Source organism: Taudactylus pleione, unplaced genomic scaffold (genome assembly GCF_031769625.1).
Source record: "Taudactylus pleione unplaced genomic scaffold, aTauple2 ptg000537l, whole genome shotgun sequence".
Classification (NCBI taxonomy): Eukaryota; Metazoa; Chordata; class Amphibia; order Anura; family Myobatrachidae; genus Taudactylus; species Taudactylus pleione.
The window spans coordinates 737,095-763,450 of record NW_028284939.1 but is presented as its reverse complement, the minus strand read 5'-3'; the positions used below and the strand labels follow the sequence as shown (position 1 = coordinate 763,450).

At 46.4% G+C, this 26,356-nt stretch overlaps 1 protein-coding gene across 8 annotated transcripts in view; it reads left to right on the top strand.

Annotated features, from left to right (window-relative positions):
• The window catches only part of ZNF536 (zinc finger protein 536), a 640,597-nt gene that overhangs the window by 456,987 nt on the left and 157,254 nt on the right, over positions 1-26,356 (top strand). Inside the window, exon 8 of one of the 8 annotated variants that reach the window (XM_088451063.1) lies at positions 3,816-3,856. The exons of the other annotated variants lie outside the window; for them this stretch is intronic. Within the exon in view, the coding sequence (XP_088307189.1) occupies positions 3,816-3,829 (14 nt within the window). The 3' untranslated portion in view covers positions 3,830-3,856. The remainder of the gene's footprint in view (positions 1-3,815; positions 3,857-26,356) is intronic. 8 annotated transcript variants of the gene reach the window in all.

Below are 26,356 nucleotides of genomic sequence, written 5' to 3'. Positions count from 1 at the left end.
TGTAGTTGAATTAAGCAGAAATCCCTCTAGATCAGATGCAGGAGAAAAAAAAATCACTATTACATAGAGTTATGGAATTCTAATGGAAACAGTGCAACCTTTTATTTTTTTAAAGCATATTAATATTTTTTGGCAGGAGCTGAATTGAATTATAATTCTTATGTGGAAGTGGTGCTGATGACAGAAACATATTTTCTGTGCACCCACTGAATCAAATGAGAATTATTAACATTGGACTTGCCAGGCTCAAGTTCACAGAGGGCCTTATTTAGAGATAGACGGAAATCCCGTCGCTACTAAGTCTTTGTACTAGGGGCCTGATTCAGACCCGCTCGCGAGCGCTGAGCGCTCGCAAGCGGGTCGATGGTGCCCTAATGCGCATGCGCGCGACGGAGGGAGCTCCGTCGTGCGCATGAGCGAGACCCGCATAGCGAGTGCCAAGCTGTCGCTATGGGTTTCGCACCAAAGGGGGTGTGCTGTCGATGGTGAGGACAGCACGGCACCTTTGGGGGGCGTGCCGGGGGCGTTGCTGCCCAGACGGAGGCGTTCCCATGGGAACGCCTACCGTCTGGGTCCGGCCCCACTGACATCACTAGTGATGTCAGTGGGAGTGCTTTTGGCTCTGATGGAGTCAAAAGCACTTCTGGGCTTGCGGCAGCGAGACCCTACCGCAGGGTCTCGTCGCAAGCCCGATGGTCGCGATGGTCTTGACCATCGCGACCATCTTTTTGACCACACGCATAAGCTGTGGGTGGTCACTCACAGCTATGCGAGCGTCCAGGAGGCCGCTCCATTTTTAGGTAGGAGGGCCCTGATTCAGAGCGTCTGGCTCTGAATCAGGCCCTAGATTTGTAATGAGACACCCACTGGCGCCCACTGAGAGGTAACCACACCCCCTTACCTCCTACAAATGGTCCCTACCTGCCAATCACTTTGCGTGTAAATCGACAATGGTAATCCATCGAGACGCATGCACTGTGCTACTCTAATGCATGCGCAATAATTAAAACATCGGCCAATCTTTGAATCAAGCCCAGAATCTTAAACTGGGTACACACTAGACGACTTGCAAATGATGCAATGGTCATCTACGATCCAGTGCATACACACTGTGCAATCTTCCAAACGACCAAACAATATATCGTGCATCGTTTGTTGGTTAGATCGTTAACTATATAATGTTAAGATATCGCCTGGTCGTCCAGTAGTACGTACACACACTGCAATTTTTGCATGAAATCGTTAACGAGATTGTCAGATTGAGCTGCATGTAGGGATGACCTGAAGATGCGAGGGACAACGTCGTGGGAGCGCGCATACTGTGTGCACGCTTGATGATTTGAATGATTTGTCGCTCTGATACGTCAGAATCGGCCAAATCGTTCAACAAATCGTCTAGTGTGTACACTGCTTAAAATACCACCGGAATGTAACAGGTTAAATAAGTAAAAAAAAAAAAAAAAAAGCATCGACTTCAATTAAAAAAAGAAAAACAGAGATAAAAAAAAGTATTTTTAATCACGCAAACGTGACATGAATATTTATGCTTTAGGTTTAAAAAAACTGTTCAAGAGTCATTTATTATACACTTAAGCATTTATTAATCATGTATTAAACAGTTCAAGTGTCATTTATTAAGCATCACTAAACAAAAGTGATCTAATTACTCTCGTATGCACTCCCAAAAATAAAGATAAAAAATTACACCACTTTGTATGCTTGCAGGTCGCGGAGCGGCAGAAATTGCACACAGGTGCTTTTGGGCTGTGCTAAGTAATTGTCCATGTACTTTTCACTTATTTTTTCATTGAAGGTGCTGAGAGATCGCAGAGTAGAGGATTAGTGAATCAGTGAGTTTTTGGAGCTGGGCTGAACGCTGATGGCTGGTTCTTAGCATTGCCAACTAGCTGAGAGATATAGCAAAACAACTCATATTAATAATCTCATACCACCCTACCTTACCACTTTCGGTGGGACCAGTCTTTCGACATTCAAATGTTCAGATTTCCTGGTCTCTACCAGTTTTTATCCTGGTTTTCCAGAAAAAAATTCCCGGTATATTCCCTAGCACATTTTTTTCTTAAATTGCTGCTGTAATTACATAACAGGAGAGCTTACAAAACTAACCACAGTAAAAAAAAGAAAAATCAAACATTGATAAGGTAATTCAATCCAACAAGGAAAAAAAACAGTGGGCCTGATTCAGAGCCGCTTGTAAGCGGCCGCTCGTTCGCTCCGAGCGATGTTCGCACAACTGCGCATGCGTATGGGTTGAAATACGCATGCGCGAACCAGTCATTGCGGTGGGAAATTGTGTGCTCGCAAAATAGCGAATGCCTGCTAATTTGAGTGACAGAATGAGGCGTTTGTGGGTGGTAACGGGGGAAGGTGCTTGAAAACGGGGAGTGGAGATCGGAACGCAGGCGTACCAAAAGGTCAAAACGGGCGTTTTAAGGGTGTGCATAATTAACAAAGCAGCGTCATCGACCACGTCACTTGGTTGTCTCTTAGCCTGAACTGTTCGCATGATTGCGGTAGGAAAATCCAACCACAAGCACTGCGAGCAGTTCATACGCCTTTCCATGTACTCGATTAATCAAATAAATAGCGGAGATGACGTAGGATGCGAGCGGCCAGGGGGCGTCTTTACAAAATAGCGAGCGCATATTTTGTTCGCTCGCTCAGACATAGAGGCGTCAACAGACCGCAAAGAGCGAGCGCTCAATTTAAATAGCCGTCCCCTTTTTCTGAACGAGCGAGCGCAAATAGGGTCCGGCTCTGAATCAGGCCCAGTATACCTTAACATTGCCAAAAACTGGGAAAAAAAATCCAAAAAGTGAAAACACTGCTGCAAAGCAGGAAAACGTGAAAAAAAAATGGGGAAACACTGGGTGGGACAGTCCCAATTTTAGGACACTGTCGCACCGTCACATGATCAGGACATTAGTTCCAGTTTGCAGAAAAAGTTACCTTTTTCTCGAGTCAAAAATTCCCCCGCTGTATCCATGCCTAATGGCGATGTGACCACGCCTACTGAGGGTGTGGCCACTACCCCAGTAAGCCAAGGTCACGCCTCTGCCCTGCTTTGGAGACTTCCGGTGTTTGGAGGAATGATTATATTATTCCTGTGTCAGTGAGTCCACAGTGGCAGAAAAACACATTTAGGGGTAAATTTACTAAAGTGAGAATTTTTTAGAAGTGAGTTTTAAAAGTGATGTTGCCCATAGCAACCAATCAGATTCTACTTAACATTTAACTAGCACCTTCTAGGAGATAAAAGTTAGAATCTGATTGGTTGCTATGGGCAACATCACTTTTAAAACTCACTTCTAAAAACTCTCACTTTACACTCTACAAAATCAGACAGTTGGGAGATATGTAGTACAACATTGACTAGTAATGCTATAAATAAGCACACACAATGCTGTAAAGCAATATATATATATATATATATATATATATATGTATATTGGTTATACAATGCAGTATCTAGTTTCTCCGACATGCTGTAGACTTGCTCTGGCATGTAATGTACAGATGTGACCTGCGCTCTAGAGCCAGCCTCCCTGGCACATGATACACCGTCACACATGTTGCGGTAATAACATCAGAACTTTGTCACGTGTTACGTTGTTGCAATATGTTCCCGTATCATCACAGGTCATGCCTGCAATCCAAACACACTCTTCTCCTAGTGTAAATATTAACATACATCCGATGTTAAGGGTCTCCTGTATTTGATATTGTGCGTCATATAATGATACAGTATGTCTGTATAATCTGCAATGTGGTAACTGGTTTTATCTTACTGACAGATGGTTCTCAGTGACTGGTATTCAAGAGAAAATACGAACAGGTATTTTAATTTACACACTTTTCATACACTCTCTGTTTAACGCTTCCCACCAATGGCTGTCACTAATGATTGAAAAAAATATAGACGTATAGGCTCCCCCCTCTGCTACCCGGTAACATGTCTCCACAATTACAGTATATAGTATATAATTAGACACACACATACCTATGTATGTATATATAAATGTACACACACACCAGACATATTATTCATAGTATGTTTTGTTCTCTCCTTTGACTCCTAATAAAAAGTTTGGGGAATTATAAGCATTCCCTGGCGTTCTAGTGTGTCGCACTGATTTCCGTTACTCATTGAACGTATTTGCTATTCTGATCCATTGCGTTAGGTTGCACCCCATATAAGAGCCCTCTTAGATATATAATAATAACCTTTCTTAAAACAAATATTGAAGATACTGTGAGCAAGTGAAAAGCCTCACCACAGCCTTATGTCCTGTGGGCCTGATTCAGAGCCGGACGCTCTGACCAGAGCGCTCGCTCTGAATCAGGGCCCTCCTCCATGAAAATGGAGCGGCCTCCTGGCCGCTCGTATAGCTGTGGGTGACCACCCACAGCATATGCGAGCGGCCAAAAAGATGGTCGCGATGGTCTTGACCATCGCGACCATCGGACTTGCGACGGAGACCCTGCGGTAGGGTCTCCCTGCCGCAAGCCCTGGAGTGATTTTGGCTCTATCAGAGCCAAAATCACTCCCACTGACATCACTAGTGATGTCAGTGGGGCCGGCTTCAGACGGTAGGCGTTCCCATGGGAACGCCTCCGTCTTGCCGCCACGCCCCCTTGCACGCCCACCAAAGGGGGCGTGCTGTCAATCAACATCGACAGCACGCCCCCTTTGGTGTGAGACCCGGAGCGATGGAAAGCCCGTCGCTAACCAGGTCTCGCGCATGCGCACGACGGAGCTCCCTCCGTCGTGCGCATGCGCAGTGGGGAACATCGACCCGCTTGCGAGCGTACTGCCGCTTGCGAGTGGGTCTGAATGACCCCCTGTAACAGGAGGCTGCTCTCCAGTGTCGGGACATGCTGAGACTTAAGGTGCGTACACTCTGGGCGATATTTTGGACGATGGAACGATAACGATATCATTATCGTCCAGTTGTCCAAAATATTGTAAACTTTTTGTGCAACAACAATGAACGGTAACGACCAACGACCAGAGATGCGCGCTCCCGCTGGTCGTTGGTCTTTGTCGTTCATCGCCCGAACATGCAGGCCAACCTGACGATATTGTCAGGTTGTTGCATGTTCGGCAATGAGGGAGGGAGCCCGGCACTGAACGATATCATTCGTGATATAGTTCAGTGGGGCTGATTCAGACCCGCTCGCAAGTGCTATGCGCTCGCAAGCGGGTCGATGTTTACCCCCTGCACATGTGCCGCCTCCGGCGTGCGCATGCACGAGACCTGGCCAGCGACGGGTGCTCCATTGCTACGGGTCTCACACAAACGGGGCGGCTGTCAAATAAAAAATTGTGATTGACAGCTCGCCCCGTTTTGGAGGCGGGCAGGGGGGGTGGCTGGACAAACGGAGGCGTTCTCGAGGGAACGCCTTCCGTATGTGGGCGGCCCTACTGACATCGCTATTAGAGCAGGAAGTCCACTGGGGATTGCGATGGACGAGACCCTACCACAAGGGTCTCGTCGCAAGCCCGATGGTCGCGACCATCGCGACCATCACCTGGCCGCTCGCAAAAGCTGTGGTGGTCACCCACAGCTTAGCGAGCGGCTAGGAGGCCGGCACAAAAAAAATGCCGCCCTGATTCAGAGCGAGCGCTCTGAAACAGCGTCCGGCTCTGAATCTGGGCCAGTGTTTGTGCTCAGTGTCGTTAACGACTCTGAGCACACCCCTGCCCACCCCTCCGGGGATACACTAGACGATGTCGCTCATGGAGCAAATTGTCTCGTGTGTACGCACATTTAGGGGTATATTTACTAAAGTGAGAGTTTTTAGAAGTGGAGATGTTGCCCATAGCAACCAATCAGATTCTAGCTATTACCTTCTAGAAGGTGCTAGATAAATGATAAGTAGAATCGGATTGGTTGATATGGGCAACATCTCTAATTCTAAAAACCTGCACTATAGTAATTATACCCCTAGTGCTATTGAAACAGCTGGAGATCCCAGGCGTGTCTACCACCATTAATAGACTGATCGAATATATAACTGCCAAAAAGCTCTTTAATAATTAAATAGAAAGTTTATCGTCTTTTGTTGACTTTGGGGGCTGTAAGGGTCATATATGAAACAATACACCCCCGACTGCATATATAAGGATATTAGATGTCACACGAAAGTTGGACATTTTCAGCCGACATGTATCAAAGGGATCTGATCTCTCACAAGAGGGTATGTTAGAGCTCAGACTCATTTGATACTTGTCAGCTGAAAAAGCTGAAATTAACAAACTCACAAGTAGTTAGGTTAGAAATAAGAGCCGCTTTTTTTTACTCTCACCCCAGTTAGCTCGGTATGTAGCCATAGACTGTAGCTAGTCTATATTTTCTGTTTTGATATTTTATTTTTTTTGCAACAATGTTGCAGAGCTGCTCCAAGAAAAAAATAAAAATGACTTAAGGTGCCCATACACGGTGCGATAAAGCAGCCGATCCGACGGATATCGTACCGCGTACGGGCATGATCTCGGCCAGTGCGCGCACCCGTGGGCTTGTACATGGCACCCCCAGATATTACTGCAGGTTCAATCGATCTGGGGATGCGATGTGAGATCCCATGCAGCGAGATCCCATGCAGCGCTATGGGGAGGAGAGAGCCGGCATATCGGGCGGGCGGCCACCCGTTCGCACCGCGTGTGGGGGCGGCCCGATATGTCAGACGTCGGAACCCCTGTCGAGTCGCACGGTGCATATCGCACCATGTATGGGCGGCTTTACGGAGAGATGTATCAAGCTCTGGAAAGAAATAAGGTCACCAATCAGCTCCTAAATGTCACTCAGACTGCTAGAAATAAAAAATATAAAAATAATATATATATATATATATATATATATATATATATATATATTCTATTCTAACCATAACGCAGCAGAGGAATTAATAGCTCTTTGCAAATGACCGTATTGCCTATAGGGAAACGCGAATAGCCAAAAAAAAAAGACTTTCTCTTTCAAGGGAATATTTTATTATCATGCTGGGATTTATGGTTCAACAACAGCGCGAGCCAGAGGTTGGCTGAGCCCACTGTTACGGAATCATTTGCCATTGAGATGGCGCAGTAGAGACAGCATTGCCAAGCGGCTCTCAGGTGGGGGATAAGAGGTGCGAGCGGGAGTCTGTTGCTGCCTCTCTTGCAGTCAGCCTGAAGCAGCTGAGCCCCCCCCCCCCCCCCATGTACCCAGCAGCCTTTAATGACTCCTTTACACTGCAGTGGTCATAATTAAGTCCTTGTTATTCTGTGTCTTCTGTGCACTTGTGATTTACTTTCGATTTCACTTACTAAGTCAGAAAGTCTTTATGCTGCTGTTTAAATTTAGTGCCTGGGATTCAGGAGCGTAAATGTGTATAAGAGTAAAATAAATGTGCGCCGCTTTATCCATTTGTGTGAAGAGTATTTATGGAATGGAGGATATTAAGTGGGGTATGATTTAATTGTAACCCATACAGGTATGCAGACAGACAATTAACCCTTCCTGGCCACCACTGGTAAAATAGACTACAACATAGATTCAGCCCTCAGGACCGCAAACTGGTCACATTTCCCAGGTCCCCCAGCAGGTGCACAGGTGTATTCATTACTCACTGACACAGTTAGGTTTAGGCTGCGGGGAGGGAGGGTTAGGTTTATGGTTAAGGTACTTACCGGCAGGTGTTGGTATGTTAACCCAGTCAGGATTTTCAGCATTGGGATCCAGAGCGCCGGCATCTGGTACCCAACCCAACAACCCAATATATATATATATATATATATATACTAGCTGAAGTACCCGGCGTCGCCCGGGTTTAAATCTTCAAGTTATTACGTTATCGATGAGATGGATGAAACTGTCAACATTTTAAAAATAATTAGCAGCTCTTCCAGCACACCCATGAGGAAAGTTCTTACCAGCGCACTCCACCGTGAGGTCCAACCGGGACCCCAACCACTCCATTAGACATCTCCGACCGATTGCCACCTCTCTGTGAAGTTTTCATCCAAATTCATCAAGGTCAATGTTCTGCCCAGCGTACACAAATGGGAGGACCGACCGGGACCTCAACCACCTGGTATGTCTTCTGGGATCCAATGTTACCACTCTGTGAAGTTTTCGTCCAAATCCATCCAGGAGAAGGCCCAGAACAGGCTACCCTGGCTCAAAGTTATGCTCAGCGTACACCAACGGGAGGTCCGACCGGGACTGTAACACCCCTAAAAGATGGCCAGGATCCAACTGGATCGCCTCGCATTGGTTTCATCCCAATCGGTGCAGGAGTGTCCGAATGCATAACTGGACAGACAAAAAAACAAACAGACAAATTAATTTTATATTTTATATATAAAATTCATTGGTCTGTTTGATTGTCTGTCCAGTTATGAGATGCCGGGTACTTCATCTAGTATAAGAAATACACCCCAATGCCTGTGCATTATTGAGCTGCACAATCTGACTCTAGTATTGAAGTCTGTCAATTAACCTTATTCAGCATATTAAGTCTCTAAAATCAAATATTTGGCAAGATTGTCTTATTTTGACTGTGAGCAAGATGGGATCCAACCAGGGCCGCCGAGGGGGGGGGGGTCGGGTACTAATTAATTACCTGGGCCCGGGCTTGCTTCGGTGCGGCTCTTTGCGGGCCTGGGTCCGACATTGCAATTAATGGTCAGGGAGAACAAGGAGTATAGTTACGTAGATATTAATTTGAAAGGCAATTAATGGGATATTGGATTTTTAACATGCTATTTGTCGTATCTCTCAATAATAATACATATATTTAAAACACTGCACAGAGGGCCTGACACAGAGGTGCACGTAGTGTCAATGCCGCACGCAAGCGCCCAATGTTTTCAGCCTGCGCATGCATTCGTGTCACAGTGCATAGGCGTCCTGATGGTCATTGCTCTAAGATGCAGCTCGAAATTGCAAGCAGCGAGGTTCTATTTCTGCAGGGCTTTTCAGAGAAGTAACAGGGGAGTTGCTAGCCAGACATGGGAGTGTCGCGGTCAGCGACTTTGTTTTGAGATGCAGTGGCACTGAACGTGGTGTCCATGTTTAAACTGCAAAATTGAACATGCCATAGGGTAGGGGCAAGCTCTGATGCTGCAACCGATGGTGCGTCTTAATACACACAATAGTGGATTAATGCCACAGTAGTATATGTGCATAGGTTACACCAGGAGAGAACAGTAGTATATGTACCTGGGTTACACCAGGAGAGAACAGTAGTATATGTGCCTGGGTTACACCAGGAGAGAACAGTAGTATATGTACCTGGGTTACACCAGGAGAGAACAGTAGTATATGTACCTGGGTTACACCAGGAGAGAACAGTAGTATATATGCCTGGGTTACACCAGGACAGAACAATAGTATATGTGCCTGGGCTACACCAGGAGAGAACAGTAGTATATGTGCCTGGGTTACACCAGGAGAGAGCAGTAGTATATGTGCCTGGGTTACACCAGGAGAGAACAGTAGTATATGTGCCTGGGCTACACCAGGAGAGAACAGTAGTATATGTGCCTGGGTTACACCAGGAGAGAGCAGTAGTATATGTGCCTGGGTTACACCAGGAGAGAACAGTAGTATATGTGCCTGGGTTACACCAGGAGAGAACAGTAGTATATGTGCCTGGGCTACACCAGGAGAGAACAGTAGTATATGTGCCTGGGTTACACCAGGAGAGAGCAGTAGTATATGTGCCTGGGTTACACCAGGAGAGAACAGTAGTATATGTGCCTGGGTTACACCAGGAGAGAACAGTAGTATATGTACCTGGGTTACACCAGGAGAGAACAGTAGTATATGTGCCTGGGTTACACCATGAAAGAGCAGTAGTATATGTGCCTGGGTTACACCAGGAGAGAACAGTAGTATATGTGCCTGGGTTACAACAGGAGAGAACAGTAGTATATGTGTCTGGGTTACACCAGGAGAGAGCAGTAGTATATGTGCCTGGGTTACACCAGGAGAGAACAGTAGTAGATGTGTCTGGGTTACACCAGGAGAGAGCAGTAGTATATGTGCCTGGGCTACACCAGGAGAGAACAGTAGTATATGTGCCTGGGCTACACCAGGAGAGAACAGTAGTATATGTGCCTGGGCTACACCAGGAGAGAACAGTAGTATATGTGCCTGGGCTACACCAGGAGAGAACAGTAGTATATGTGCCTGGGTTACAGCAGGTGAGAACAGTAGTATATGTGCCTGGGTTACACCATGAAAGAGCAGTAGTATATGTGCCTGGGTTACACCAGGAGAGAACAGTAGTATATGTGCCTGGGTTACACCAGGAGAGAACAGTAGTATATGTGTCTGGGTTACACCAGGAGAGAGCAGTAGTATATGTGCCTGGGTTACACCAGGAGAGAACAGTAGTAGATGTGTCTGGGTTACACCAGGAGAGAGCAGTAGTATATGTGCCTTGGCTACACCAGGAGAGAACAGTAGTATATGTGCCTGGGCTACACCAGGAGAAAACAGTAGTATATGTGCCTGGGCTACACCAGGAGAGAACAGTAGTATATGTGCCTGGGCTACACCAGGAGAGAACAGTAGTATATGTGCCTGGGATACAGCAGGTGAGAACAGTAGTATATGTACCTGGGTTACAGCAGGTGAGAACAGTAGTATATGTACCTGGGTTACACCAGGAGAGAACAGTAGTGTAGGTGCCTGGGTTACACCAGGAGTGAACAGTAGTATATGTGCCTGGGTTACACCAGGAGAGAACAGTAGTATATGTGCCTGGGTTACACCAGGAGAAAACAGTAGTATATGTGCCTTGGCTACACCAGGAGAGAACAGTAGTATATGTGCCTGGGCTACACCAGGAGAAAACAGTAGTATATGTGCCTGGGCTACACCAGGAGAGAACAGTAGTATATGTGCCTGGGCTACACCAGGAGAGAACAGTAGTATATGTGCCTGGGTTACAGCAGGTGAGAACAGTAGTATATGTACCTGGGTTACAGCAGGTGAGAACAGTAGTATATGTACCTGGGTTACACCAGGAGAGAACAGTAGTGTAGGTGCCTGGGTTACACCAGGAGTGAACAGTAGTATATGTGCCTGGGTTACACCAGGAGAGAACAGTAGTATATGTGCCTGGGTTACACCAGGAGAAAACAGTAGTATATGTGCCTGGGTTACACCAGGAGAGAACAGTAGTATATGTGCCTGGGTTACACCAGGAGAGAGCAGTAGTATATGTAACTGGGTTACGCCAGGAGAGAACAGTAGTATATGTACCTGGGTTACACCAGGAGAGAACAGTAGTATATGTGCCTTGGTTACACCAGGAGAGAACAGTAGTATATGTACCTGGGTTACACGAGTAGAGAACAGTAGTATATGTGCCTGGGTTACACCATGAAAGAGCAGTAGTATATGTGCCTGGGTTATACCAGGAGAGAACAGTAGTATATGTGCCTGGGTTACACCAGGAAAGAACAGTAGTATATGTGTCTGGGTTACACCAGGAGAGAGCAGTAGTATATGTGCCTGGGTTACACCAGGAGAGAACAGTAGTATATGTGTCTGGGCTACACCAGGAGAGAGCAGTAGTATATGTGTCTGGGCTACACCAGGAGAGAACAGTAGTATATGTGCCTGGGCTACACCAGGAGAGAACAGTAGTATATGTGCCTGGGCTACACCAGGAGAGAACAGTAGTATATGTGCCTGGGCTACACCAGGAGAGAACAGTAGTATATGTGCCTGGGTTACACCAGGAGAGAACAGTAGTATATGTGCCTGGGTTACACCAGGAGAGAACAGTAGTGTATGTGCCTGGGTTACACCAGGAGAGAACAGTAGTATATGTGTCTGGGTTACACCAGGAGAGAGCAGTAGTATATGTGCCTGGGTTACACCAGGAGAGAGCAGTAGTTTATGTGCCTGGGTTACACCAGGAGAGAACAGTAGTATATGCGCCTGGGTTACCCCAAGGAGAGAACAGTAGTATATGCGCCTGGGTTACACCAGGAGAGAACAGTAGTATATGTGCCTGGGTTACAGCAGGAGAGAACAGTAGTATATGTGCCTGGGTTACACCAGGAGAGAACAGTAGTATATGTGCCTGGGCTACACCAGGAGAGAACAGTAGTATATGTGCCTGGGTTACACCAGGAGAGAACAGTAGTATATGTGCCTGGGCTACACCAGGAGAGAACAGTAGTATATGTGCCTGGGTTACACCAGGAGAGAACAGTAGTATATGTGCCTGGGTTACACCAGGAGAGAACAGTAGTATATGTGCCTGGGTTACACCAGGAGAGAACAGTAGTATATGTGCCTGGGTTACACCAGGATAGAACAGTAGTTTATGTGCCTGGGTTACACCAGGAGAGAACAGTAGTATATGTGCCTGGGTTACACCAGGAGAGAACAGTAGTATATGTGCCTGGGTTACACCAGGAGAGAACAGTAATATATGTGCCTGGGTTACACCAGGAGAGAACAGTAGTATATGTGCGTGGGTTACACCAGGAGAGAACAGTAGTATATGTGCCTGGGTTACACCAGGAGAGAACAGTAGTATATGTGCCTGGGTTACACCAGGAGAGAACAGTAGTATATGTGCCTGGGTTACACCAGGATAGAACAGTAGTATATGTGCCTGGGTTACACCAGGAGAGAGCAGTAGTATATGTGCCTGGGCTACACCAGGAGAGAACAGTAGTATATGTGCCTGGGCTACACCAGGAGAGAACAGTAGTATATGTGCCTGGGTTACAGCACGAGAGAACAGTAGTATATGTGCCTGGGTTACACCAGGAGAGAACAGTAGTATATGTGCCTGGGTTACACCAGGAGAGAACAGTAGTATATGTGCCTGGGTTACAGCAGGAGAGAACAGTAGTATATGTGCCTGGGCTACACCAGGAGAGAACAGTAGTATATGTGCCTGGGTTACACCAGGAGAGAGCAGTAGTATATGTGCCTGGGTTACACCAGGAGAGAACAGTAGTATATGTGCCTGGGTTACACCAGGAGAGAACAGTAGTATATGTGCCTGGGTTACACCAGGAGAGAACAGTAGTATATGTGCCTGGGTTACACCATGAAAGAGCAGTAGTATATGTGCCTGGGTTACACCAGGAGAGAACAGTAGTATATGTGCCTGGGTTACAACAGGAGAGAACAGTAGTATATGTGTCTGGGTTACACCAGGAGAGAGCAGTAGTATATGTGCCTGGGTTACACCAGGAGAGAACAGTAGTATATGTGCCTGGGTTACAGCAGGAGAGAACAGTAGTATATGTGCCTGGGTTACACCAGGAGAGAACAGTAGTATATGTGCCTGGGCTACACCAGGAGAGAACAGTAGTATATGTGCCTGGGCTACACCAGGAGAGAACAGTAGTATATGTGCCTGGGCTACACCAGGAGAGAACAGTAGTATATGTGCCTGGGTTACACCAGGAGAGAACAGTAGTATATGTGCCTGGGTTACACCATGAAAGAGCAGTAGTATATGTGCCTGGGTTACACCAGGAGAGAACAGTAGTATATGTGCCTGGGTTACACCAGGAGAGAACAGTAGTATATGTGTCTGGGTTACTCCAGGAGAGAGCAGTAGTATATGTGCCTGGGTTACACCAGGAGAGAACAGTAGTAGATGTGTCTGGGTTACACCAGGAGAGAGCAGTAGTATATGTGCCTTGGCTACACCAGGAGAGAACAGTAGTATATGTGCCTGGGCTACACCAGGAGAAAACAGTAGTATATGTGCCTGGGCTACACCAGGAGAGAACAGTAGTATATGTGCCTGGGCTACACCAGGAGAGAACAGTAGTATATGTGCCTGGGTTACAGCAGGTGAGAACAGTAGTATATGTACCTGGGTTACAGCAGGTGAGAACAGTAGTATATGTACCTGGGTTACACCAGGAGAGAACAGTAGTGTAGGTGCCTGGGTTACACCAGGAGTGAACAGTAGTATATGTGCCTGGGTTACACCAGGAGAGAACAGTAGTATATGTGCCTGGGTTACACCAGGAGAAAACAGTAGTATATGTGCCTGGGTTACACCAGGAGAGAACAGTAGTATATGTGCCTGGGTTACACCAGGAGAGAGCAGTAGTATATGTAACTGGGTTACGCCAGGAGAGAACAGTAGTATATGTACCTGGGTTACGCCAGGAGAGAACAGTAGTATATGTGCCTTGGTTACACCAGGAGAGAACAGTAGTATATGTACCTGGGTTACACGAGTAGAGAACAGTAGTATATGTGCCTGGGTTACACCATGAAAGAGCAGTAGTATATGTGCCTGGGTTATACCAGGAGAGAACAGTAGTATATGTGCCTGGGTTACACCAGGAAAGAACAGTAGTATATGTGTCTGGGTTACACCAGGAGAGAGCAGTAGTATATGTGCCTGGGTTACACCAGGAGAGAACAGTAGTATATGTGTCTGGGCTACACCAGGAGAGAGCAGTAGTATATGTGTCTGGGCTACACCAGGAGAGAACAGTAGTATATGTGCCTGGGCTACACCAGGAGAGAACAGTAGTATATGTGCCTGGGCTACACCAGGAGAGAACAGTAGTATATGTGCCTGGGCTACACCAGGAGAGAACAGTAGTATATGTGCCTGGGTTACACCAGGAGAGAACAGTAGTATATGTGCCTGGGTTACACCAGGAGAGAACAGTAGTGTATGTGCCTGGGTTACACCAGGAGAGAACAGTAGTATATGTGTCTGGGTTACACCAGGAGAGAGCAGTAGTATATGTGCCTGGGTTACACCAGGAGAGAGCAGTAGTTTATGTGCCTGGGTTACACCAGGAGAGAACAGTAGTATATGCGCCTGGGTTACCCCAAGGAGAGAACAGTAGTATATGCGCCTGGGTTACACCAGGAGAGAACAGTAGTATATGTGCCTGGGTTACAGCAGGAGAGAACAGTAGTATATGCGCCTGGGTTACACCAGGAGTGAACAGTAGTATATGTGCCTGGGCTACACCAGGAGAGAACAGTAGTATATGTGCCTGGATTACACCAGGAGAGAACAGTAGTATATGTGCCTGGGCTACACCAGGAGAGAACAGTAGTATATGTGCCTGGGTTACACCAGGAGAGAACAGTAGTATATGTGCCTGGGTTACACCAGGAGAGAACAGTAGTATATGTGCCTGGGTTACACCAGGAGAGAACAGTAGTATATGTGCCTGGGTTACACCAGGATAGAACAGTAGTTTATGTGCCTGGGTTACACCAGGAGAGAACAGTAGTATATGTGCCTGGGTTACACCAGGAGAGAACAGTAGTATATGTGCCTGGGTTACACCAGGAGAGAACAGTAATATATGTGCCTGGGTTACACCAGGAGAGAACAGTAGTATATGTGCCTGGGTTACACCAGGAGAGAACAGTAGTATATGTGCCTGGGTTACACCAGGAGAGAACAGTAGTATATGTGCCTGGGTTACACCAGGAGAGAACAGTAGTATATGTGCCTGGGTTACACCAGGATAGAACAGTAGTATATGTGCCTGGGTTACACCAGGAGAGAGCAGTAGTATATGTGCCTGGGCTACACCAGGAGAGAACAGTAGTATATGTGCCTGGGCTACACCAGGAGAGAACAGTAGTATATGTGCCTGGGTTACAGCACGAGAGAACAGTAGTATATGTGCCTGGGTTACACCAGGAGAGAACAGTAGTATATGTGCCTGGGTTACACCAGGAGAGAACAGTAGTATATGTGCCTGGGTTACAGCAGGAGTGAACAGTAGTATATGTGCCTGGGTTACACCAGGAGAGAACAGTAGTATATGTGCCTGGGCTACACCAGGAGAGAACAGTAGTATATGTGCCTGGGTTACACCAGGAGAGAACAGTAGTATATGTGCCTGGGTTACACCAGGAGAGAACAGTAGTATATGTGCCTGGGTTACACCAGGAGAGAACAGTAGTATATGTGCCTGGGTTACAGCAGGAGAGAACAGTAGTATATGTGCCTGGGTTACACCAGGATAGAACAGTAGTATATGTGCCTGGGTTACACCAGGAGAGAGCAGTAGTATATGTGCCTGGGCTACACCAGGAGAGAACAGTAGTATATGTGCCTGGGCTACACCAGGAGAGAACAGTAGTATATGTGCCTGGGCTACACCAGGAGAGAACAGTAGTATATGTGCCTGGGTTACACCAGGAGAGAACAGTAGTATATGTGCCTGGGTTACACCAGGAGAGAACAGTAGTATATGTGCCTGGGTTACACCAGGAGAGAACAGTAGTATATGTGCCTGGGCTACACCAGGAGAGAACAGTAGTATATGTGCCTGGGTTACACCAGGAGAGAACAGTAGTATATGTGCCTGGGTTACACCAGGAGAGAACAGTAGTATATGTGCCTGGGTTACAGCAGGAGAGAACAGTAGTATATGTGCCTGGGTTACAGCAGGAGAGAACAGTAGTATATGTGCCTGGGTTACACCAGGAGAGAAAAGTAGTATATGTGCCTAGGTTACACCAGGAGAGAACAGTAATATATGTGCCTGGGTTACACCAGGAGAGAACAGTAGTATATGTGCCTGGGTTACACCAGGAGAGAACAGTAGTATATGTGCCTGGGTTACACCAGGAGAGAACAGTAGTATATGTGCCTGGGTTACACCAGGAGAGAACAGTAGTATATGTGCCTGGGTTACACCAGGAGAGAACAGTAGTATATGTGCCTGGGTTACACCAGGAGAGAACAGTAGTATATGTGCCTGGGTTACACCAGGAGAGAGCAGTAGTATATGTGCCTGGGCTACACCAGGAGAGAACAGTAGTATATGTGCCTGGGCTACACCAGGAGAGAACAGTAGTATATGTGCCTGGGTTACAGCAGGAGAGAACAGTAGTATATGTGCCTGGGTTACACCAGGAGAGAACAGTAGTATATGTGCCTGGGTTACAGCAGGAGAGAACAGTAGTATATGTGCCTGGGTTACAGCAGGAGAGAACAGTAGTATATGTGCCTGGGTTACACCAGGAGAGAACAGTAGTATATGTGCCTGGGTTACAGCAGGAGAGAACAGTAGTATATGTGCCTGGGTTACACCAGGAGAGAACAGTAGTATATGTGCCTGGGCTACACCAGGAGAGAACAGTAGTATATGTGCCTGGGTTACACCAGGAGAGAACAGTAGTATATGTGCCTGGGTTACACCAGGAGAGAACAGTAGTATATGTGCCTGGGTTACACCAGGAGAGAACAGTAGTATATGTGCCTGGGTTACAGCAGGAGAGAACAGTAGTATATGTGCCTGGGTTACACCAGGATAGAACAGTAGTATATGTGCCTGGGTTACACCAGGAGAGAGCAGTAGTATATGTGCCTGGGCTACACCAGGAGAGAACAGTAGTATATGTGCCTGGGCTACACCAGGAGATAACAGTAGTATATGTGCCTGGGTTACAGCAGGAGAGAACAGTAGTATATGTGCCTGGGTTACACCAGGAGAGAACAGTAGTATATGTGCCTGGGTTACACCAGGAGAGAACAGTAATATATGTGCCTGGGTTACACCAGGAGAGAACAGTAGTATATGTGCCTGGGTTACACCAGGAGAGAGCAGTAGTATATGTGCCTGGGCTACACCAGGAGAGAACAGTAGTATATGTGCCTGGGCTACACCAGGAGAGAACAGTAGTATATGTGCCTGGGTTACAGCAGGAGAGAACAGTAGTATATGTGCCTGGGTTACACCAGGAGAGAACAGTAGTGTATGTACCTGGGTTACACCAGGAGAGAACAGTAGTATATGTGCCTGGGTTACACCAGGAGAGAACAGTAGTATATGTGCCTGGGTTACACCAGGAGAGAACAGTAGTATATGTGCCTGGGTTACACCAGGAGAGAACAGTAGTATATGTGCCTGGGTTACACCAGGAGAGAACAGTAGTATATGTGCCTGGGTTACACCAGGAGAGAACAGTAGTATATGTGCCTGGGCTACACCAGGAGAGAACAGTAGTATATGTGCCTGGGTTACACCAGGAGAGAACAGTAGTATATGTGCCTGGGTTACACCAGGAGAGAACAGTAGTATATGTGCCTGGGTTACACCAGGAGAGAACAGTAGTATATGTGCCTGGGCTACACCAGGAGAGAACAGTAGTATATGTGCCTGGGTTACCCCAGGAGAGAACAGTAGTATATGTGCCTGGGTTACACCAGGAGAGAACAGTAGTATATGTGCCTGGGTTACAGCAGGAGAGAGCAGTAGTATATGTGCCTGGGTTACACCAGGAGAGAGCAGTAGTATATTGGCCCGGTTTACGCCTGGAAATGGGGGTAACAATGTTGGTAGTAAATGCTAAAATTACAGCTTACAATTCATACACAATATAGTATGTGAATTAACAGTTTCAGTAATAAGGCACATTAATGATTAAAAGAAAATTAGGGCAACTGACAAAGTAATAGTACTATTTAACTTCACGTCAATGTACACATTACCTTCTCCTTTAGAAGATTGAATTCAATTATGATTTAAAGCTATGGACCAGTTGCAAAGTTCACTGTAATAATGTCAACATATCGCTGCAGCCACGTTATTTCAGTAATACCTTTTTTCCACCAAAAACCCGGGTCCGACCTGGGTTTTCAGACATGGTTCCAACCCAGGTCAGACACCGTTTACACAGCACCATCGATCTGGGTTCTTCCCAGGTCAGCCCCGTTCACATTGAACCCGAGTCTGCCCTGCTAAACTTGTGAAGTCATAAAAAGTGGGAGGTGACTGCTCCACAACCACCAATCAGCTCATTTTACGCATGACCCAGGTCGGATAACCCGGGTTGCGCCTTTTACACTGCACCATTACCCAGGTCCATCCTGGGTCCGACCCTGGTAGCTACCTGGGTTGGATTGCTGGGTAACTTGACCCGGGTTATATATCAGGGACCCTTTTACACTGAGCTGCGACCTGGGTAGACCCAGCAAAAACTCAGGTTTTTGCTAACAGTGTAAGTGGGAGGGATTCAGAGACATCAAGCCAATCCGGAACAGCTGTCAGTCATCGTCACTTTGCATTTTGCACCATGATTGAAAAGAAACTCAGTCACCTCTAAATGAGCCTCAAAGTTGCGTGACCATTGATTTCACTGCACGATTTTTACTGACATTTCATGCTTTGCTGTTTGAGATGTTTGTTTATTCTGATCTGCTGGCAGGGTGTTTATATTAGTGAAACAATAGGTAATTAAATACTATTGAAGGGTGCCGCATTTGGAAATCAGGGTAGGAATGAATTCTTGACAGACCTGATTCAGGAAGGAATGCAGTTGCTAATACGCACGCAATCAGCCGATTTTTGCGTTCTGTGCATGCATATGCATCGCAAAGCATGTGCGCAAACTGGCCACTGCGATCGGGACTGCGATCGCAGCGGCTACGCAGACCGATCGCAGAGTGATTGACAGGTAGTGCCGTTTGTGGGTGGTGATGGGTGGGGTGGTCGGCCAAACGCAGACGTGCCAGTGAATTTGAACGTCGTTGCAGGGGCGTGCAAAACTTATCCACTGTGATGCCCTACTCACCCTGAGGCCTGATAGCGTGCGTGGAAGTTAGCAATTCCTGACTAAGGTCAGAACTTGTGCAAGTGTGCGTGAGGCTGCGATGGTACTCGATTCTACCGATGGTTTCGCTGTCTTGCTAAACATTACGGATGTGTGTAAGGTAAAGTGGGCGTCCTTATGTTATGTTATGTTGCGTTCGCAATGGATTAGCATACTATTGCCGGTGAACTGCGTGCGTAATCGCTATTGCATTCGCAGTTGCGTTCCGTAGGGAATCAGGCCCTGTGTCTGTCTTTCTGTCACGTAAATACTTTATGTCGGACATGTGTCTGTAAGGACAGACAGATAATCATACTTAAGCAGAGAAGTGCAAGAAGACTATTTTCTTATTTCATTATGCATTTAAAAGGCGCAGACCACAGGTGTTTGATAATAATTAGTGGCGGGTTCATAAAGTATGTCATTACATAAACTTAAAGCATAAAAGCCGCCGCGTCTGCGGGAAAACCAATAGAACACGGTCTCTAGATTATCTGATATCCCTTAACTTAATCACATGGCTCTTAAGAGAAAGATACAAACAGCTGTGCCCCTTAATATGCGTGCGATATGATACATCATATAGCTGTTTGTTTCAGGAAGGAAAAATACATTTATAGAGCATTATCGTAACAATTATTATTTCTTAGTGGTAAGTAAATTGCCTTATGACATTTTAAAAGTAAATTTAATGCAATTGGTGCACTACAATTTGGATCAGCATTCTTCCCCCCCGTATTAATGTTTGCCTGTACATGTGCAATAAAATGGTATAATAAGATTCAACATTTTTCTTATCTAATTATTCCCAGCGTCTAAATAACAGTTTATTTTATATTTATTTTATTTTTTTTCGAGATCAGTACAGAATGTTTGGGTTTCGTGCTGCTTTGGGGAATTGTTTTTTTTGCGGAGCGTAATTTGAGCAACGTATTTTTGCATCCCGTCTTAATTGCATTAATGATAAAGACAAAGGAACGGTGGGTAGCAGACTTTTATTTTTGAGAGTAAAACGATACGGGTAACTGAGCATCAACTGACCAGAAATTATTTGCTTCTGTCTGTTAGACACGTAATGGAGTCATTTAACTAGTCAAATTAGGATCTGTAGAAATGCACCATGCTTCATTACGGAGTCCGAATGGGCACCATTTTACATTTACGTCAAAAATTATCTCATAGCAAATGAATGTTTTCATTGTCCTGGGGAAGACAAAAGCAGTGCAACCTGAGCGCCACCTAGAGGCAAGGAAATATATTTCGTTTAAACTGCTCGAAATATGGCCCAATGTCCAAGGAAACACAAATAGTGAAGATTTTACATTCCATATCTCCAGGACAGGACGTGTTTATGAACAAATTTTATGCATACCTTTCAGTGTATTTATAACTTTTCAAGACTTTTTTTTTTTTTTCCTTTTTGCATCCAAACTTTATTAGACTTTATTAGACTGCCCATGTAAAATATATACCAGTACTTAGGCCCAGATTTATCACTGAGTGATATTCGTGCTATCACTCGTTACTAACCTTAAATGGTGCCCCAACCAATCAGCTCTTGTCATTTTTCAAACACAGCCTGTGAGATGACAGTTGGGAGCTGATTGGCTGGCACCTTATCACTTTCTTATCACTTTTCACTCTGTCTCCTAACACTGCTTAGTAAATAGACCCCTGAGTGATATTCTCGTTATCACTCGTTACTAACCTTAAGTGGTGCCCCAACCAATCAGCTCTTGTCATTTTTCAAACACAGCCTGTGAGATGACAGTTGGGAGCTGATTGGCTGGTACCTTATCACTTTCCTATCACTTTTCACTCTGTCTCTTAACACTGCTTAGTAAATAGACCCCTGAGTGATATTCTCGTTATCACTCGTTACTAACCTTAAATGGTGCTCCAACCAATCAGCTCTTGTCATTTTTCAAACACATGACAGTTTGAGTTAGGCTGCGGGAGGGGAGGGTTTGGGTTAGGCTGCGGGAGGGGAGGGTTAGGTTTTGGGGGAGGGTTAGCGGTTAGGATACTTACCTAATCCTGTCGGGATTCTGACTGTTGGGATGCCGCTGTCGATATTCTGACCGCCGCCATCCCGACCCAGACCGTTTTCATGGGGTATAGTATGGGATAATGTGGCAGCAGAGTTTTGATTGTAGGATGATTAGTTCCTTGCTGAAGATGATGAATGGACATACGGGGGTCTCATATGGAATGTGTTATGCAGACCGCATGCCTTTTTTTGCGCAATAATGCAATATTTGAGCTTTTATTTTGTAAAGTTGAGTTCTTGAGCTCAGAGATAGCGACGTCAGCGGGGTCTTGGCTGCAGGTAGCAGTGGCATATTAGGCGGGACATTTTATATCCTATAAATGTGGGGGGGGAGGGTTCTATTAAACATGGTTGGACAAAAGCAGGGGCATTCTCTTTACAGCAGGCGTCCATATGCGTAACGTGGGGCGATTACAGGAGAATCATTGCACTTTACTGCGATGCCTATTTGGTCATGTTTAAGGGTCTCAGTGTGTTTCATTAACAGAGTTCATTTAATAATAGAAAATAACGATCCCGATAACACCTGATTTTCAGTTTAAACAATACACAATAATTTCTTTGTTTCAAATGATCACCTGGGACATAGGGGTCTATTTACTAAGTAGTGTTAGGAGACAGAGTGAAAAGTGATAAGGTGCCAGCCAATCAGCTCCCAACTGTCATTTTTCAAACACAGCCTGTGAGATGACAGTTAGGAGCTGATTGGCTGGCACCTTATCACTTTTCACTCTGTCTCCTAACACTGCTTAGTAAATAGACCTCTTGGTCTTCAAATCTTTGAGGTGACGTTTGTTAATGTAGGCTGATCTCCGTACGCACTACAAATTCTGAATGCTGCCTTTCCTATGGGGCCGACATAAAGCGAGCAGCACACTCTGGTTCTCAATCAGACCCGCTCGCAAGTGGGTCGATGGCTGTGCATTGCACATGCACTGCGTGCGCAAAGCATGTGCGCAAGCCCCGTAGCGAGTGAAAAATTCACTCGCTCCAGGGCTCGCTACAAACGGGGCGGCTGTCGATGTTGATCGACAGCTCGCCCCGTTTTGTAGGCGGGTTGGGGGGGTGGCTGGACAAACGGAGGCGTTCCTGAAGGAGCGCCTGCCGTTTGTGGGCGGCTCTACTGACATCACCAGTGATGTCAGTAGTGGGTTTCCGGCTCTATTAGAGCTGAAAGTTCACTGGGGCTTGCGGCAGACGAGACCCTACCGCAAGGGTCTCGTCGCAAGCCAGATGGTCGCGATGGTCGCGTCCATCGCGACCATCACCGGGCTGCCCTCATTCAGAGCGAACGCTCGCTTTTTGGACTGGATCTGTCACTCTGTCAGTGACAGATCCAATGGGTTAGCGACCAACCATCGGGTTCTGGTGCAGCGTACACACCCAACAATTCTTGGACCAATAACCCAATATCCCACGGGTCCGCCCACAACCTATCTACATCCTGATATTTTACATCTGCCTCAAGGGCCTGATTTAGTATTGGGCCTGATTTAGTATTGCGATAACATATGCAGACGGCCGATTGTTGCGTACCACGCATGCGTATGCACGGCAGGGCGCGAGTTAGCATTGCGATCGCACGGCGATCACTTACGCAGATACAATACCATTGCAGGTGGAGTGACAGGACGTCAGCGTTTGGGGGTGGTGACGGGGGAGTGGTCGGAGAAATGCAGGTGTGCCTGTCCGTCTGAATGCCGTTGCATGGGCGTGCATAAATTAGCCACTGCGACAGCATGCGCAGCTTGAGTACTCACTGCGTGCGACGAGGCTATCAATTCCTGAGTAAGGTCAGACCTGTTGTAATTGTGTGTGAGGGGCCGATGTTTCTCGATGTTCCCGATGTATACGCAGAATTACAAGGTATTACGGATGTGCGAAAGCGGTAGAGGGCATCTCTGTGCTGGCTTTGGGCATTTCTATAATAGCTTTACGATTGCAGTCATTAGCATATTTTCGCAATAGACCTGCGTGCGGAATCGGAGCTGCATTCGCAATAGTGATCGGTAATGAGCCAGGTCCACTTTACGATATATGTCATACAATATATCACAGTCGTTAGGGCCACACATCTTATAGTGTGTACACAGCTTAATCTGCCGCACAACATGATTTTGCCAAAGTGCAAAGTTACTCGCTGGTTTTTTCACCATGCTTTGTCCAGGACAGGGGAAGGGGCACGTTACTAAACGTTTACAAATGGATGATAAACTCGGCCACAAAGCTCTGGAGTTTGGGTTGTCATTGATGTGATCCAACATTTCTATTGTTCGTCTGACCTAATGATTTACACATATTTACACAGCGATGTAAGTATTGAGTATCAAGTCTGTGTATCAAGAGTTAGGTGTTATTAGGATCGTTCCAGTCATCGGCAAATCTATCAGGTACCAGGTCCAGCTGCAAAGTTACTTGTTTTTTTTTTTTTTGCTTTGCGCCCAACTTTTTGGCTTCAGCCCCAGTGACTTCTAGACAGATAAATATAAAGATTTACATGACAGTTACATCCAAAGCACAAATTGAGCTAACGTGTAACAATAACACTTACTGTACAGTATACGTATAACAATAACACTTACTGTACAGTATACGTGTAACAATAACACTTACTGTACAGTATACGTGTAACAATAACACTTACTGTACAGTATACGTGTAACAATAACACTTACTGTACAGTATACGTGTAACAATAACACTTACTGTACAGTATACGTGTAACAATAACACTTACTGTACAGTATACGTGTAACAATAACACTTACTGTACAGTATACGTGTAACAATAACACTTACTGTACAGTATACGTGTAACAATAACACTTACTGTACAGTATACATGTAACAATAACACTTACTGTACAGTATACGTGTAACAATAACACTTACTGTACAGTATACGTGTAACAATAACACTTACTGTACAGTATACATATAAATGTTTTCAGTCACCTGAACGTTATACAGTATTTGAACTTTATGTTTCTGTGTACTGAGCGTAGCAGCTTCCACTAATTCACAATAGGTATCTTCTGTTGGAATACGTTGAATATGCCAGCGGACGGGATCCCAGGTGTCGAAATACTGACCCTGGAATACCGACGCCCGGCATAATGCCAACGATGAATTCCCGAGGAGGATCAGGATCCCGGCGTCGGCAATCCCGACCCCCACCATTCCGAAGGTAAGAAGCCCGGGGATGGGGGAATTAGGTTTAGGCACCCCTGGGGGATATTAGGGTTAGGCACCCCCCTGGGGAGGGTTAGGCTGTGGGGAGGGGGGTTAAGGTTAGGCACCATTGGGGGGAGGTTAGGGTAAGGCACCCCCCTGGGGAGGGTTAGGCTGTGGGGAGGGGGGTTAAGGTTAGGCACCATTGGGGGGAGGTTAGGGTAAGGCACCCCCCTGAGGAGAGTTAGGCTATGGGGAGAGGGGTTTATTTTATTTATTTATTAACAGTTTCTTATATAGCGCAGCATATTCCGTTGCGCTTTATAATTGTAATCATTAATAGAACAAAACAGGGTAATAATAGACAGATATATAGGTAGGAAGGCCCTGCTCGCAAGCTTACAATCTATAGGGAAATAGGCATTGATACACAAGGATAGGTGCTATATATTGCATTTTGGTCCAGCATTGTTTCTTGGTGGGCTGCAAGATCCAGTCACACCTGAATGACGGGCAAATGTCATGAGGATGTGACAGACAATGTGTGAGGTTATGTGTGGACCTTGAAAGGGGATGTTTTTAGATATGGAAGCTATGAAGGTTATGTGGGTGGTTCCGGAATCTTATCAGCTTGCCTAAAGCGGTGAGTTTTCAGGGAACACTTGAAGGGTTAGAGACTAAAGGAAAGTCTTATTGTGCATGGTAAGGCATTCCATAGAGTGGGTGCAGCCCGCAGAAAGTCCTGTAACCGTTAATGGGTTAAAGGTTAGTCACCATTGGGGGGAGGTTAGGGTTAGGCACCCCCCTGGGGAGGGTTAGGTTTAGGGTGCGGGAGGTGGAGTTAGGGTTAGGCACAACCGGGGGGAGGTTAGGGTTAGGCACCCCCCGGGGAGGTTAGAGTTAGGCTGGTATAAGGGGGGAAGACGGTTAGGGTGTTTACCGCCCCTGTCGGGATTTCATTCCATCACGCTTCCGGCATCGGGATTAAAACCGGCAGTTTTTCAGCCACCGGTATACCATAGCCAACCTGTTCTAACAGGTTCATACAAATGTAGCATCTGTATCTGTGTGACCCCTCTGTTACTTAGGAAATCTGTTGCTGTTTTTGATTAAACAATTGAGTTCTGGGTGGAGTTAAGAGAACAACATGAAGCGCTTCAGTGTCGTCCCTCCCCGCGTTGTCACCTGGTGCGGGGAGGGGATGCTGTGCTGTCAGAAAGGAGGCGTGGCCTTGCAGGCAAGGGGCATGGCCATTTGGAAAGGGGCGCGTCCCCGCGGCCCAAACCCCATAGTCCTGGCTCCCGTGCTTTTTACTGGGAGGCCCAGGGGAGTGCAGGAGGTGCGGACTGTCCTGTATGCAGTGCCGGCTCCCTCACAATGTAGTGTAGCACCTGGCTCCTGTCACTGAGGGACTGAGTCGGCACCTTGGTGTCACTGTCACCCCTCGGCGGGTGACACCCAGGTGCGGCCCGCACCCCCCTTGTGACGCCGATGAGCGTTGTGGAATAGTTTTAGCCGCTGCAGATACTGTAGACCACACATTCAT